Source organism: Myotis nattereri, assembly GCF_964212035.1.
Source record: "Myotis nattereri genome assembly, chromosome: 7".
In the NCBI taxonomy this organism is placed as follows: Eukaryota; Metazoa; Chordata; class Mammalia; order Chiroptera; family Vespertilionidae; genus Myotis; species Myotis nattereri.
Genome location: NC_138082.1, coordinates 12,865,080 through 12,881,081, shown reverse-complemented (window position 1 = coordinate 12,881,081; position 16,002 = coordinate 12,865,080). Strand labels below are relative to the sequence as shown.

The 16,002-nt window shown below is 38.6% G+C and overlaps 1 protein-coding gene across 1 annotated transcript in view; it reads right to left on the bottom strand.

Moving 5' to 3' along the window:
* PARD3B (par-3 family cell polarity regulator beta) overlaps positions 1–16,002 on the bottom strand; it is a 907,405-nt gene that overhangs the window by 182,991 nt on the left and 708,412 nt on the right. Inside the window, exon 19 of the mRNA XM_081095604.1 lies at positions 2,447–2,557. Coding sequence (XP_080951730.1) covers positions 2,447–2,557 — 111 coding nt within the window. The remainder of the gene's footprint in view (positions 1–2,446; positions 2,558–16,002) is intronic.

The window sequence follows — 16,002 nt, the reverse complement described above, 5'->3', positions numbered from 1 at the left end:
TTTTGCCTCTATTTTTGATAATTTCTTCCTGGGTACTCACTAAATAGAGTTGGTATAGCCTCTCAGCGGTGTGTTGGTAAGCTGCCTCTTTGAAAAACTTTTTGCATTTGCCAATTTCTGTGGAGTAGTAAACATTCTCACCATAACCAATTTCCAGCTACCAAGGATTTATCAACTAGCTCACAGAATTCTTGAAAGCTTAATAATTGTCTCTCACACGCTGGTACAAGCTGGCTTCAACACTGTATGGTATATATTTTATGTAAATGCTTTAAATCCTTTGTAAAAGGGATATGTTAATGAAAAACTACTAACTCGATATCTAGGACAAAGCAGTAAGCAACAGGATGGCTTGAAACATCATAAGGTAATAAATTCTAAATGTATTAGGGAAAAGGACAACTTTATGAACTTGTATACACTATTTCTAATTTTGCTTTATGTTTTCCATGGCCATGCCATGAAGAGTGATAGGCTCACTGAGTTCTTTAAGAGTTGTGAATTGGTTTCCTATGGATGATGGAGAGCCAAGAAATGGGACTCCAGGGTTGGGAGTAATGCCAAGTGTTCAGCCCCCACCTCTACCCTCTGTGGCCCTGGGCCCCTGAGCTGTTGAAATGCCCTTGGTCATTCATTCTATAGCACCCAACCATAAAATCAACTCCAACTTCTTCCCCTCACACATGATTGAGACAATGTTGTCTCTGGGAAACCCATATCAGATGCGTTTTATGTGTTCATGTGTGGGACGTGGCCTAAGTGAAGGCTAATAGCATAGTTCTTTCAATATTTTGACCAGACATACTTTTTTAAAAATTGGACCTGAAGCCTATACAGCCAGCTGAGGCGAATTTACAGCCTTGCTTTAAGAACAAAACTCCCTCAGGCACCTGCTTCCTAAAAGCAAAACCAGAAAGGAAATGAACTCTTGCTTAAAGACAACCCACCTTATATTATGGGTTATCAATTTTCTAGCTGGCACACAGTTCCCTAGCTACTAAGACTCTCTCTCCCTTTCCCCCCACCTCCTGCCCCAACCCCAAGCAAATATTGAGCCACAAAATATATGAAGTCTGCATTCTAGCAAACAGCTCAGTTTCCAGAGGATGAGGTATAGGATGTGGTGCCTCGGTAAGTAAAGCCAAGGGAGCAGCACGCGGTGATGTGGCCTCGCCACACTGATGTCTTTGCCAATACATGCATTAAAACCTTAGCCCGAAGCACATTCTATATACAGGGTTACTGCCGCTTGGGCGATGCTGGAGAATTCGTCTTCCTTGTCTTTGGGGCAGCTCTGCCAGGCGAATTGTCCACAACAATGCAATGCACTCGATTTCCTTCTAACTGCTCCACTGACCCTGGGTTGGAGCCTATCAACTCCTCAAAATTGAGAAAGGACTAAACAGTTTCTTCTTTTTTTTTCCCTATTGATAAAGTCAGCCTTCCCAATGGGAATAGACTATAAGATAGGGGTCAAAGGTTAACTGTAGATACTCGTAGTCTGCTCTGTGCTAGAAAACAGTAAGTATGATTTTCTTAGTATACATGATAGAGTATTAAAATAAGTATGAGCAACTCTAAAAAAAAGGGGGGGGCTGTAGTTACTAAAAAGCAAGTGGAAAGTTGGACAAATCTGACCTGATACAGAATGACGTCAGAATTGAATATTTAAAGTTATATGCTAGTTTTGTCAAATCTCAGACTTTCTCCAAGTTTCACTTAGTTGTAAAGGCGCAACTAAGTATGGAGAAATATGAATATTCTACTACATGTTTCAAAATCAAATATCTACGCATCTACTTGGGATAAATGCCAGAGTTACCATCACAGATACGTGAAGGACCTCTTGTCCAAATGGGAACATTAAGCTCCTCAAACCGGAGAATGCAGTCCTTGCAAACTGTCATTATTTCAGTAAATGGAACCGGCCCTTTCACAGATGGGCGACATACTTTGCCACTTGCTGATAGGCTAATAAAAGACACTGGCTTTTATAAAAATGAAGGACATGTTCTTCTCAAGTTACTGTACGCAAATGGATTTAGCAGAATAAAATTAAGAAGGCATACAACAGTTTGACAAAAATTGGGAACAGACTACGGAAATATGATCATTCTAAACATCAACATCAAAATGATATTTTTTTACTAAAAAAAAACTGGTTGTTTAAACCATACAGAAAATATACACTGATAAAGTCAAAACCAGGGGTAGCATATTATGAAATTATAAATATTGACATAACAAAAACATGAAGTTAATTTCTTCTCAAAATATAATAAAAATCCCCAAGACAGGCAGTCCCCTTTTCTATCAAGTACTTTTCCATTTGTATCAGTCAACCTCTTGTGCTTCTTAAAGTAAAATTTCTCCAGCTGATGGAAGCAATAACCAAATGAAACCCAGACTATGGCTCACATGCAACAGGGCCAGCCTTTCTGCTCACCTTTCCCGTTCCTCTTTCATCTTCTCCAGCTCTTCTTCTCGCAGGCCCCCATGCTTCACAGGACCTTTCTGCTCAGCCTTCCCACCCTTCTCGTCTTTCTTCTTTCCAAATCTAGTAAAACATGAAGGAGAAGATGGCTGTTAACAATAACCGTGTTCTTGTTATGGTGAATTTAAGATATTTATGAGATGAGTCCATTAAACCATAATTTCTTATACTAAGTAATACAAAATCATTTTGCATAAAATGGAAATAAAGTAAGGTATTGAAAGCAGAAAAATAACATAGTTATTGAATTCTCTTCTTTCTACTCTCCCTCTTTCCACTCATATATTGATTATGCAGCATGCACAAAATCATATGGTTAAAGACTAAAAAATGTCAAACCATTAATTCAGTAGAGATTAAAGAACTAAAAGGTTATCATTAAAAATAAGTAAAACCTGACCAACCTCTGAAACAGGACTCCAAAGCTCCAAGTGACATGCACATTTAAGGTAAAACTCATGGGATAATATAATGATGGTGTTGCAAGGTACCTTACTGAACACCTACTTTAATACTGTCATTTTACAGATGGAGAACTGAAAGCTCTGAGAGGCCTTAGGCCTTGACCAAGACCACCAAACAGGTTCCATACAGGGCTGGGGTTAGAACTTGGGTTGCCTCCTTCACAGCCCTCTTTCCTTCTCAGCACATTTAGTCTCCTACAGAGCCACAGGCTTCCTAAGTCAGCCCAGGGTGAGTGTGCTCTGAGCACTCCTTGGTGTCAGGCACATTTGTTGTTAACTGGACACAATGGCACTTACAATACCTTATGCTTTTTCTCTACCTTTATTGAGATACAATTGACATATAACATTGTGTAAATTTAAGGTGTACAATAATTAATATATAATAATACAAGAATAAACTATGTTTTGCATACTCACAACTATAAACCTACTTTTGGCCCACCTTATATATACCACATCTTCTTTATCCATTTGTCTGTTGATAATACACTTAGGATGTTTCCATATCCTGGCTATTGTGACTAATGCTGCAATGAACATGAAAATGCAGATATCTCTGCAAGATCCTGCTTCCAATTCCTTTGGATATATATCCAGAATATAATGGATTCTGGATTGCTTGGTCATACGTTAGTTCCAGTTTTAATTTTTTGAGGAACTTCCATACTGTTTTCAATAGTGACTGTACCAATTTACATTCCCTGCCAACAGTGAGCTAGAGTTCCATTTAAAAGAACAGTGTGTTTCCTCAGCATTTTGAGGAAAATAAAATTGCACATTTGAAATAAAAAAGCTATTAAATTATTAGCAGGACACATTCTTAAATGACAGACATTTTTCCCAACAAATATTTTCTTCAGAAGCAGTCTCCCATGGTCTTGGGATCAACACACATAAAAAATAAAAAGACTTGATGTTCTGCTGATAAACAGAAAAAAAAGTCACTCTGACTAAGGACATTTTTCAAATTACACATTCTTGGGCTGACTGCCTCACCCCCACCAATCCCGCTCTCTGTCCCCCAACCTCCTGACAAATGCACAGTGAGTCAGAATCTCCTCACATGAGGACCTGGCTTATAAACTTGTAAGGAACTCTGACTTTCATGCAAATGGGTTATATTTGTTTTTTCTAGATTGTGTTTCAAGCTAAAGCAGAGGTTGTGCCCTAGCCTGTTTGGCTCAGTGGATACAGCACTGGTATGCAGACCAAAGGGTCCCAGGTTTGATTCTGGTCAAGGGCATATACCTCGGTTGCTGGCTCCTTCCTGGCTCGGGCCCTGGTTGGAGGTGTACAGGAGGCAACCAATCAATGTGTTTCTCTCATATCGATATTTCTCTCTGTCTTTCCCTCTCTCTAAAAATCAATGGAAAAAACATCATCCTCAGGTGAGGATTAAGAAACAAACAAAACAAAAACAAAAACAAAAACAAAGCAGAAGTTGTTAGTCAAGTGGCAGCTCTAAGTATCGCACATGGAAGACATCACCACTAATATCTACTTTCTTGTTGTTATCAGAATACAGATGCATCCTACTTTCCTCAGAGTCTCTCCCAATTTGGACTTTTCTGCATATTGTGCAATTTCTAATTCCAATTAATAAATCCTCTTTCATGAACTTTCTCTCTTCCCATTGCTCTCTCTATTGGCCTCTGCTCCTACTGCATTTCCCCCTCTATATTCAGCCTAGTTTTGGGATGTTGGTTGATCAAGTATCAGCTTTAACTCCATCATCCCCAGCCTTTTTCCTATCTCTCTCTTTCCTGCCTTCCTTTCTGCATCTAATTTTTTTCCCTCAATGAAGAAATGGCCTGATATCATTTATAGACGTAAATAAGGAAGAAAGAAAAATACAAAATTTAAGAACATTAACTTTCAAATATAATTGAGATTTGCTGATATATTCAAGGTCTCTCTTAAACCTAAAAAGCAGGAGATATCTCAATAATGTGTGTTTCCATTAATATATTCTTTAGTTTTTCAGACTCATGCAGAAAAGTCTTAGAAGTCAATATTATTACTCTAAAATTCTTTATGAAAGAATACCTTAGTACATCACATAGAGAAACAATTTTCCCTCAAAATGTCATCAGATATAGTAATATTTGGGCAAAAAATAGAAATTGTGGGGAGTGAGGATAGAATAATGCTTCAGGAAGTTGATAAGGGAAAAAATGTTGCCCAAAACTCTATAGATATTTTCTCTGTGTCCTAAATATCTTCTAAATTTGAAGTTTTTGAATATTTTGAGACAAAAGTAGTTTTGTTTTTGAAGGGTAAAACTAACCTATGTCCTAGTATACCTTGATCTTTATTACCACAACCAGTTAAGTGTTTTTTCTTCCTGCAGCTAAAGTATTTCAATTTTACTGCAGCTTGAGAATAGCTTACTATACTCCTGCCCTAGTGGAACATGTTTGGTCAGGAAAAGGTTGGTTGTAAATAAATTCTGCAAAGCATGTTCTTCTTAGCAAGAATCATTAGTCATAAACAAATCAACCAATTCCACAAGTATTATACATGTTTTGAATCACAGTTCATGATCATTTACTAAAGTTTCCAATAAGAAGGGTGGAAATAGCTGAGAAATTTGTTTCATTAACCATAAAGAACAGTCACACATTATTTTATAAAGTTTGGGTAGGTTCAAGAACAGAATTATAAAACAACAATCTTTAAAAGGACTCTCATATTGTTCAGTGGAGGAAATTAAGATCCAGAGAAGTTAACCGCATTTTATATATTAACACACATAATTCTTTATTCCAGTTTTGCAATCAGACAACTTAATTATCAGTGGTGGTGGTGGTGGTGGTGGTGGTGATGGTGGTGGTGGTGGTGGTGGTGGTGGTGGTGATGGTGGTGGTGATGGTGGTGGTGGTGGTGGTGATGGTGGTGGTGGTGATGGTGGTGGTGGTGGTGGTGGTGGTGGTGGTGGTGGTGGTGGTAGGGAGTTGGGAGAAAAGCAACAATTGGATGAATTTTATAAGCCTTTGTTCTGCTTTCCAAAGCAGCCTCTTTGGGGGTCATTTCACAGCCATTCTTACTTTCCCTGACACACAGGAAGAGGAGCTGGGGAGATTCGGATACTTTGATTCACTTCCCCATTAGCTATTTTTGTAAGAAAATTCATGAGGACCCTAAATGGCTGAAATGACTGCTTTGCATTCTAGGGTTTCAAATATCCACTGCATTCCAGGCCTCCCATTATCTATTACCTCGGAAATTTGAGATTGGCCATTCTGGGCTAGGTGCCTTAAGGAAATTGCTTACAGGTCAACCTTGCTTTATATAAAAGATATTTTCCTGAAGAATTCAGTGCGAACATATGGTTTCAATCAATAAAATCTTATGTTCCATGTACCTGGGAAGCCTGTTTAAAGAATTTTATGATGGATCTTTTTGTAAAGTGGAAAAATCACCTTTCAACATGCCCTTTATGTAAATTTAGATTTTCATGAATTATAAGTTTGCTTAAAACACCTGTCCCTGTTCATTTCTATGGAGAGGTTATATGAAACAGCTTTATGGAAAACTAGCTTGCTAGCTTTCTTCTTCGCTCCTTTATGAATTTGTTTTAAAAATATTTACTAGGCATCTCTTCCGTTACATAGTACTTAGGTGTGGTACTGTATTGGGCACTACCTCATGGAATTGACATTCTAATAGAGGAGACTGTTACCAAACAAGTGTGTGTGTGTGTATAGTTGTAAGTTGTGAAAAGTGCTATGAAGGGTATTAAGAGGGACAATACTAGGATATTATTGGGGAAGTACTCAGTGAGGAAATAACATTTAAACTGAGCCTACAAGGGCGAGAGGTCCAGACAAGCAAAGAAAGGAGGTAAGCCTTGTGGGTGGACGAATCGGCACACACAGAGGACAAGAGGTGGGAAAGGCCTGGTGCATCCCAGGCAGCAACAGAAGGCCAGAGTAGCTGAAGGAACGAGAGCAGAGCAGGTACTCGCACAGGATCCTGAGGGCAAGAATGGCAAGGACCACAGAGTGCAGGTCTGAGAGAAGCTCGGAGTTTAGTCTAAGAGGCCATTCCTTAGTAATTCAAGGAACAGAGAAGCTGGTCAGGGAAATTGGGAGATTTAAAGAGTGTTAGAGGAGAAACCAAGTCATTTTAAGCGGAAATGACACAATGTAACATACATTTTATTGTAATCTTCACCCGAGATATGTTGAGAGAAAGACAGAGAGAGAGAGAGAGAGAGAGAGAGAGAGAGAGAGAGAGAGAGAGAGAAACATTGATGTGAGAGAGAAATATTGATTGGTTGGCCTGGAATACTGCTGAGAAGTTCAGAGAGGTGAGGACTGAATAGTGTCCACTAGATTTGGAGATTTGGCAATTGGTAGCCATTCATCATCTTGGCAAAGTTCAGTGGAGAGGTGTAAGCAGAGGCCAAGTGATCTTAACAATGAATGGCAGATAAGTCTAAAATTTTGTGTGTCTGTGTGTATATAACCATTGCTGGTAGGATGGGAGCTAGAGGCAGGGTGGAAAGTTCAAGAAGGATATTTTGAATTTGGCTAATATTGAAAGACTTTTGTTTGCTGAGAGAAAAAAAAATGCCACAGAGTGTGAAAGGTTAGAGATGGAACAGAGAAGAGAATAAAGTTATTTTTTCACCTTGGTAAAATACACATAACAAAATATACCATTTTAATAAATGTTAAGTGTATATTTTAGTGGTATTAAGTACATTCACATTGTTGTGCAACCTTGAACCACCATCCTTTGCCAGAATACTTTGATCACCCCCTGACCGCAATTCTGTATCCACTCAGTAACTCCCCATTTCCCCTTCCCCAGCCCCTGGTAACCACTATTCTACTTTCTGCCTGAATTTGCCAATTCTAGGTACTTCATGTAAGTGAAATCATACAATATTCATCCTTTGGTGTCTGACTTATTTAACTTAGCCTAATGTCCTCAAGGTCCATCTATGTTATAGCATGTATCAGCATTTCCTTCTTTTTAGAGGCCGAATGACATTCCATTGCATGTACTTACTATATTTGCTTATCATTCATCTGTGGATGGACATTTGGGTAGGCCCACCTTTTGGCTATTGTGAATAATGCTATCATGAACACTGGTGTAGGAGAAAAACGTTCTTGATAAGGGAAGAGGTCAGAGATATACAGAACTTCTGAAGGGATTGGCTGTAAGCAGGAGGAGATTCAGAAAAATAAATGGCTAGGAGAAGAAGCTAGTTTGTTTATAGAGTTGATAAAGGGGAAGTGAAGGTGTTCCCAGGTAAATAATTTAGCAGATAGCATGATACAACATGTGTAAGAGAAGTAGTTTCTATTGATAAAATGAGATTTCTTGGCAGAAATGAAGAAATCAAAGGAAGTAGAATACACAAGGTGGAAACAGAACGGGTTACAGAAAAATACCAAAAACAGACCTTACTTACATTGTGATTTTGCCTAGGTAGGAAGTCCCTGAGCAGCCATCTGGGAAAGTAATGGCTTATTCATTCATTCAATCATTTACTGAACAGCCATTACACATCATATGGTTTATATACATATAATTTAACCATTAATAGCATCAACTCTCAGGTAGTATCTAACTTAACAAAACAAGCCCTGGGATCCTATCACTTTCCATTTGATAAAGATTTTAAATACAGTTCTAAGTAGTTATCCCCTAATTTCTCAGCAAATATTTTCTTCTGTATCTTTCATCGAGTTTTCTAGATAACGATGACATTCAAAACCTTTGCAGATTCCCAGGCAGGGTGGCAAATGATCCAAATTCACGATATGTTTAGCTCCATCTCTGGCTTTTTCCATGTCTGGTCTCTCATGTAATTCACTTCATAGTTCTGCTAAGTACTGTCTACAACTTTCCTCCTAGATCCCATTGGGCTGTTTAGGCAGCTATTAGCATCCACTCTTCTTCCACTTAAAAGCAATCCCGAGCAATGGCTTAAGATGATTAAAAGATGGGCAAGAAAAAAGTTCAGATAATCTTATTCCAAATCAATGGTGACCTATGAACCCAAGGATAGTTGGAAGTTTGAAATAGAATGTATTTCCCCCCCTCCAATCGGAGAATACCTTTAGGTGTCCATGATGCATTTGGAAAGGCTACGAGATCCAGTCACCATTAATATTGAACTTGGAAATCTATGGAATGATGTCAGATGTAGAAATGCACAAGCCTCACGGTCATGTTTGCTGGCGTTGGATAATGGTTCATTCTCCCTGTAACTAGCTGACTTACAAACCACACATGATATTGTCTTAGCACTTTATAAATTATACAGTTTGAAATAGCTCAAGCAAAATACGGGAGGAGAGAAGTTCACAGGCCTTTGACTCTATTTCCATAGTTTATTCCGAAATTCACCCATAAAAGGGTTCTGTTGTCGGATGTATTCTAAATTGGCTTGTGAATTAGCATATGCATATGCCAACAAAATTAGTTTCCAGGCATTGCAATCTCCTACGGTTTTGTGCACTTCAGCTATTGCTTCTCTCTAAAACGTATGTCACAGCGGTCTTTACTTGTTTACCTCAGATGGCTCCCACTGTATTTGAGAGTTAATGCATCTGATAAAAATTCCGTGAAAATTGACCAATTAGAGAGTTTTCCCTCCTTTTGGTGGGTACCTAAGGGCATCGCCTACTTTTATGTTAATATTATTGATAGAACAATGAACACATTTGCGTTTGTTGGAAATCAATCTTGATTAAGCAAAAAAAACCCCAAAAAACCCATTCAATTTTATTTATAGCCTCCCACAGTATGGAGGATTGCCATTGTTAACGCTGGTGACTTTTCAGGAGGGGGTGGAATGCTATCACTCTCTATGCTTTCCCAAACAGAAGCGTTGATTTTAAAAGTCCAAGTCCACTCCATGGCCTGTGAAAGGAGACAGGGATTTGCTTCATAGGATGTGCTCACAAGCAGCACATGAGCTGATGCTTTTTAGTAACTGAAGAACTCAATCTTAAAAGTCGTGTTAACTCCAATTGGGCCAAGCAGTGGAAGCCCTAAAAATAATATTTCTAATTAATATTTTAATTTCTGGTATATGATTTAGACATTTATTTGGGATACATTTATATGTTTCCAAGATGAAGGCAAGCTATATGAAAACGACAAACATGTTTAATCCCACTGATATCTTTATCTACCACTTCCTTTGAGGCCAACCTTCCTGTCTACCCTAAAACAACTACTTTCCTCTGGGCTGTTCTTAATTCTAGGATGTGACTCCTAAATTGGTGGTCATGGCAACTCTTCATTCTCAAGCAAGAAATCTTCAGATCTCAAATAGGTTGATGTTTGTTTTGGGGATTAAAAAGCAGAGAGGTCCTATAACACTCTCAGATTTCTCTCTAAGTGGATAAAACACCTGCTGGGTAGAGTCTTAGGCAGCCCACAGGCTCAATTCAAGTGACTTGGGAATCCTTGAGCTAATTTGCCTGCCCTGACTAAGGAGCCAGGAAACACATGAATTTGGAAATACCGAATACATTAAAAAGTAATTCTAGCCGTAACCAGTTTGGATCAGTGGATAGAGCGTTGGCCTGCAGACTGAAAGGTCCCAGGTTCCATTCCGGTCAAGGGCATGTACCTTGGTTGTGGGCACATCCCCAGTAGGAGCTGTGCAGGAGGCGGCTGATCGATGTTTCTCTCTCATCGATGTTTCTAACTCTCTATCTCTCTCCCTTCCTCTCTGTAAAAAATCAATAAAATATACTTAAAAAATAATTCTAGAGGATCCAGGAAATGCAGTAAAGCAAAATGCACACCACCAATAACCCATCTTCCCACAAATAACAACCAAGCGAAGAGGCCCTCTAGAAGACCAACTTGTAAAAATCAGTTAAGGAATTTTGGAGCTACTGGAGAGTTACTTTAAAAATATATATGTTTTTTGAAAAAAATATGTTCTTATTGATTTTTTAGAGAGACAGAAAGGGAGAGGGAGAGAGAAATAGAAATATCAATTATGAGAAAGAATCATCAATCAATGGGCTGCTTCCTACACGGCCCCATACGAAGGATCGAGCCTGCAACCAGGACATGTGCCCTGACCAGGAATCAAACCATGACCTCCTGGTTCATAGGTCGATGTTTAACCACTGAGCACACTGGCTATGCTGGCCAGTTACTTTTGATGAGTTTTTCTTTTTGTAGCAAATGAGAACTCTGCTCTGAGATTATTAAAGCATCACTCTGTTAGGAAAAAGATGGGAAAATATGAAAAGAGGCCAGAAATAAAAATAAACCTGAATGAGTGAGCAAGAAAGATAAAGTTACTAATAAGGTATGATTTTCAGATCCACACGGGGACTATAAAAGCGTATTAGCTGTCACTACCACACTGGGTTTTAAGTTATTCTACCCTCCGCTTTCCAGAAGGAGAAAACCTCGTCAGGAGCACCGTGAACTTGATTAATCGCTTTCATACGCTCTCGCTGGCTCTGAGACATCGTAGGCAAGAGCCTCAGTGATGCAGACTAACTGCTTAGGATTTCTGGGAAAGATATTTAACAGGAGCATTAAAGAAATAGATCTTTTTTTTTTTTTTGCATTCTTATGCTTTCTTACTAGTTAGATAGGCTTGTCTTTTTATTAAATGTTACTTATTTCAAAGCAGGATACATGTGGTTTCTTCCTTTTTCTTCCTATTACTTTTAAGTGGGTCTTGGAGCATCTCTGAAGGCTGCTGGAGTGCACAGGCGTGACCCAAGGCCTGTCCATAAAACCCCAATACTGAGTCGGACAGACCACACGCTGGAGTTCTGACCATGGCTAATAACCAGATAGCCCTTCTCACTCTCCCACCCACAGCATCTCCTGCTTCCTCTTTCCTTCCGTTTTCTCTACCTCCTATGCCCCAGAAACCCAAAAACAAGGGAAGAGTGTTCTGAGACCAAATCACACCTCATGTCTAAACATTTTCTACCAACTGTGGGAGGTTCTCCCAATGGCAGTGCTTTCCTCTGGTTACCCTGCTGGGCTCCCCCGACACTGACCAGACTCATCCTGCAGAAGGAAATCCGGGCCCCACACCGCAGGAAATAGCTCTGAGATTCATTCCCTGGCAGGTGGGGCCATTTCAGCAAAGGGCCTGGGAAGGGAAAGACTGACTGACTCATGTCAATGAAATTAACCCCAGGGAGAGCTCACCAAAAAAAAGTGCAGTAGAAATCAGAGGCCTCATGTATAGTCTCTGAATAAAATGTCAAATACAACTTATATTCCAACATCACCAATGCATATATGTGTAATTTATATAAAATCTATTACCAGAAAAAAAATGAGGGTGCCCTTAACTTGTTGCGTGTAAAGAACAGAAGGACAATGTTCAGAAATGACTGATATTTTGGGGGAGGGGAGTGGACAATGACTATTCAAAGGACTGTTTTTAAAGAAAATTCTGGATGTTGCCTCTCCATCTTCAGAAGTTCAGATAACAGGGCACATTTTCTCTGGAATTCATCTGCACTGGATAAGAATAAAATGATTGAGCTCCCGATCTAGTCTAATGGGGGTAAAACTTATCTTTATAGCTCTGATTAAACAAAAAAAAAATGATCACTTCTTTGATGCCCAAATTAGCATCTTTTCTCTAGCATACTGAATTAATTAGCTGAGTGACAAAAGAATTGGTCCATGTAGGATCAAAGCTGAAATCATATTTATCTGAAATTTAAAATTAAGAACACAGCATTAACCCTCTATAGCTCATGTAATGTTCTTTTATGTTCTGTATATTCTAAACCTTCTGCATGTCACATAAAGTATAACTTGGGCTTTAAAAAATATTTTTTCTTTTTAATATATAAAATATTCCTTTAAAAGACAATGAGAACATCACAGATTCTTTCCCCCTGCGGGTGGGAAACTTTTCCATTGTGCCATAAAAGTCTTAAATTAGGTGGCTTCCCCCCCTCCCCCCAGGATTTATTGTACAAGTACAAAAGAAGCAAAGTAATTAATACATGTGAGAGCTGGTAAGAGAACCTTAAACAATAGAAAAGAGTTATTATATTGATTTTCAATAAGTGATACTAAGTTTGAAATTGTTCTTAAAAGATGGAAGCTCTCTTAACTGGGCTTTTTCCTGTAGAAGAAAAAGCAATTTTGAATAAGGGAGAATTGTTGGAGGTTAATTTCTGGGATGTCCCCATCGACTATAACTCACATTTAAAGGTCTTTAATTTTTTTGATGTGCATAACATTTTTCCTATTCAAAACAAACTTGAGTAGGCATACGTATCTTTATTCAGGATAGGATGGAGAATGGATTCAGGGAAGGTTACAGAGAGGAGGAGGGCTTGTGCTGGTACTACCAGCTGTATTTGGGATAGGGTACTATTTTAACCATTGCTTAAGCATGAGCTCTTCCAGGGCTAGGACTGAGTCTCTATATGTTTTGTTGTTTACGCCTTCATGCATTCATTTAACAAATACTTACTGAGTACCTACTTTGTGCCAGATTCTCTAGTAAATGCTAAGGATGTAAGTAAATTAGTCAAACATGGCCTCTACTCTCATTCTTAGCGCCTAATACACAGTAAAAACTCAACAACTGTTGCTGAGCCGAATTACAGATGAAGTCTGGATTTCAGGGAATATATTGCTTGTCTCCTTTTTTCATAGCCTCTATCCTATAAGGAGGATCCAATGGTTCTTCATAAATCAGCATGTTATTCCCCTACAAAGCTCCCAAGCTAGAAGATACTGTCCCTATAAACACGTCAATCACCATACTAGCTCAGTGTAGGTGTGAGAGCTACAAGGTAGGCACAGCCTGGATGTCCATAGTCAGCCACAGCAAGATTAAACAGGGGACAGACTGTGACTCGCCTAGGAAAGGCAATGGACAGGACACCTGGCTATCTAAGCATCATGGGGGCCCTGAGTCACCTTAGGCTTCTATCTCTGATGACCAGTTCTTTCATGTTGTACAAACACCTTTTTTAAAAACACCACGCCAGGTTCTAAAATGAGATGTAAACCCCAAGCCATCATTAAAGATGATTAATCTGCAAGATGTCACCTGGAAACAAAAACATGATGTCTATGTACTTAGACCTTTAATTTCAGCCTCAGAAATTATGGCCTCTTTAATCTTAGGTTTCAAATAAAGGTATGTGTGAGGTAGTTGCTAGGTTCTCCTTCTCTAGAGATTTGACACTGCTTATCTTTGTCATTAGTTAATCCTGTCTTTAACAAAATTCCAAATAATAATAACCTCCATCTGTGCTCCTTAATAAAGGAGTTCTTTTAGGAAAAAGAGGTTATTAAAAAAATTGAGCCATAACTTAGTTTATAAGGCAAAGGGTCAGGTTTCAATATTTTTATGTTAGATTTAGAGTAAAGTTAACTAATATCCTTTTTATTTGATAAGTCCCTTAAGAGCAGGTCATAAAACTGAATTGATTCTCAACTATGAATGGGCTGATAGGAAAAAAATATCCATCCCTAGTGTCTCACGAGAAACTGTACGTAACACCTGGACTCATCTAGGGCACAAAAGTCACAGGTCTCATGAAAGTTTTCAAATCTGTGTTGCTTACAAGAGTCTCTATTTCAGTTTTTTTCAAAGTCTAGAAACTCCTTGTTACATTTGAGTTTGCGACCCATGGGTTGCCAAATTCAAAACGCGGTGTAATTTGTTATTTTAAATAGAATTTCTGTTTATTCATTAAGTCACACAGTAAAGATTGTAGGCACCCTCCAGGTCCCAGAACACCTTATCCTGAGGAGCTCTGCCTAAATGACAGTCACTCAGGGGCCACTGAGCAATCAACGTTTCCTTTGTCCAGGGTGGGGCGGGGCAAAAGACAGGAATCTTTTACATAGGAATAGGATTCCCATGGGATTGTAATATCATTTTATAAAAATGGATATAATCTCATTCTCAGCCATATAACATCACTAAAGAAAGTATATCCAGGATTAAACAACAACAGCAATTTAATTTCTGACAAGGTTTTCTAATCACCTATAATTCAGAAAGAGCTATTACTAGTAACACACAATCATAAATGTATGCTTTCACCTAGAAATGTGTAGTAGCTTAGCACACTGATGATTTACAATTTGACCAAAGAAATCAGAAATTGATTTATAGTCTGTCCAAAGCATCAGGCTCTTATTTGCTTGTCCACTAGACTGTGAAACTACTATTCTGCTATGTAAGTATATTTTCTTGTTCCTCTCTTTCCAGTACCAAAGGCTAATTTTTCTTTTCTTCAATATCACAGATGAATAATTCCCCCAGATTCCTGATACTATTCTATAGTTCAAAATGGCTGCTATAGTTGTCACAGAATCATAAAATAAACCAATGCTAGGAATTTTGTGTATATGTAATTAAATGCACGATCCTATAAAGCACATAATTAAATAAAGCAGAGGGTTAATCCTCTGAGTAGAACATTCCAGATAGACTTTTTGGTGAGCATACCTTAAAAAAAAAGTGGGCAATTCAACCAAGTAAATTAGCCTGAGGGTGTTTCCTTATCTCTGTGGTTATTTTTAAATATTAAATCCATTTTGGACATCACATACAAGGAATTATATTGGAAATGTTACTTTTGCCTAACTATATGTTTTCTCAGATGACAGAAGTGTCTCAGAATCTGCCTGTGTTTCAGAAAGGCTTTGGGTGGTACAGGACCCATCAGCAGCGGCACTCGATGGTGCTGGGTTGGCAACCATCACCCAGCACATCTGCAACCTGTATTTGGCTTTGGATTTAATGCTTCTGGTCTCTCCAGGTTTAGTATTTCTAAACTTCACCACCTAATATTGAAGCAACTTCCAATAACTCATCCTTTTCACAAACATTACAGTCATATTTGATTCTGTAGAAACCCTCAGTATTTGTGTTTTTCATTTTGTAAGGTTATCTGGAAAGCCAGGCCAATGTATTATTTCAAGTGTGACTAAGCTGTTGTCATTCATTTTACACCAACCCTAAGACTTTCTAGGTCCCATCTCGAGCTCTGTGGGCTCACGGATCTAGCCAATCCAGTGATGTAAGGATCAGAC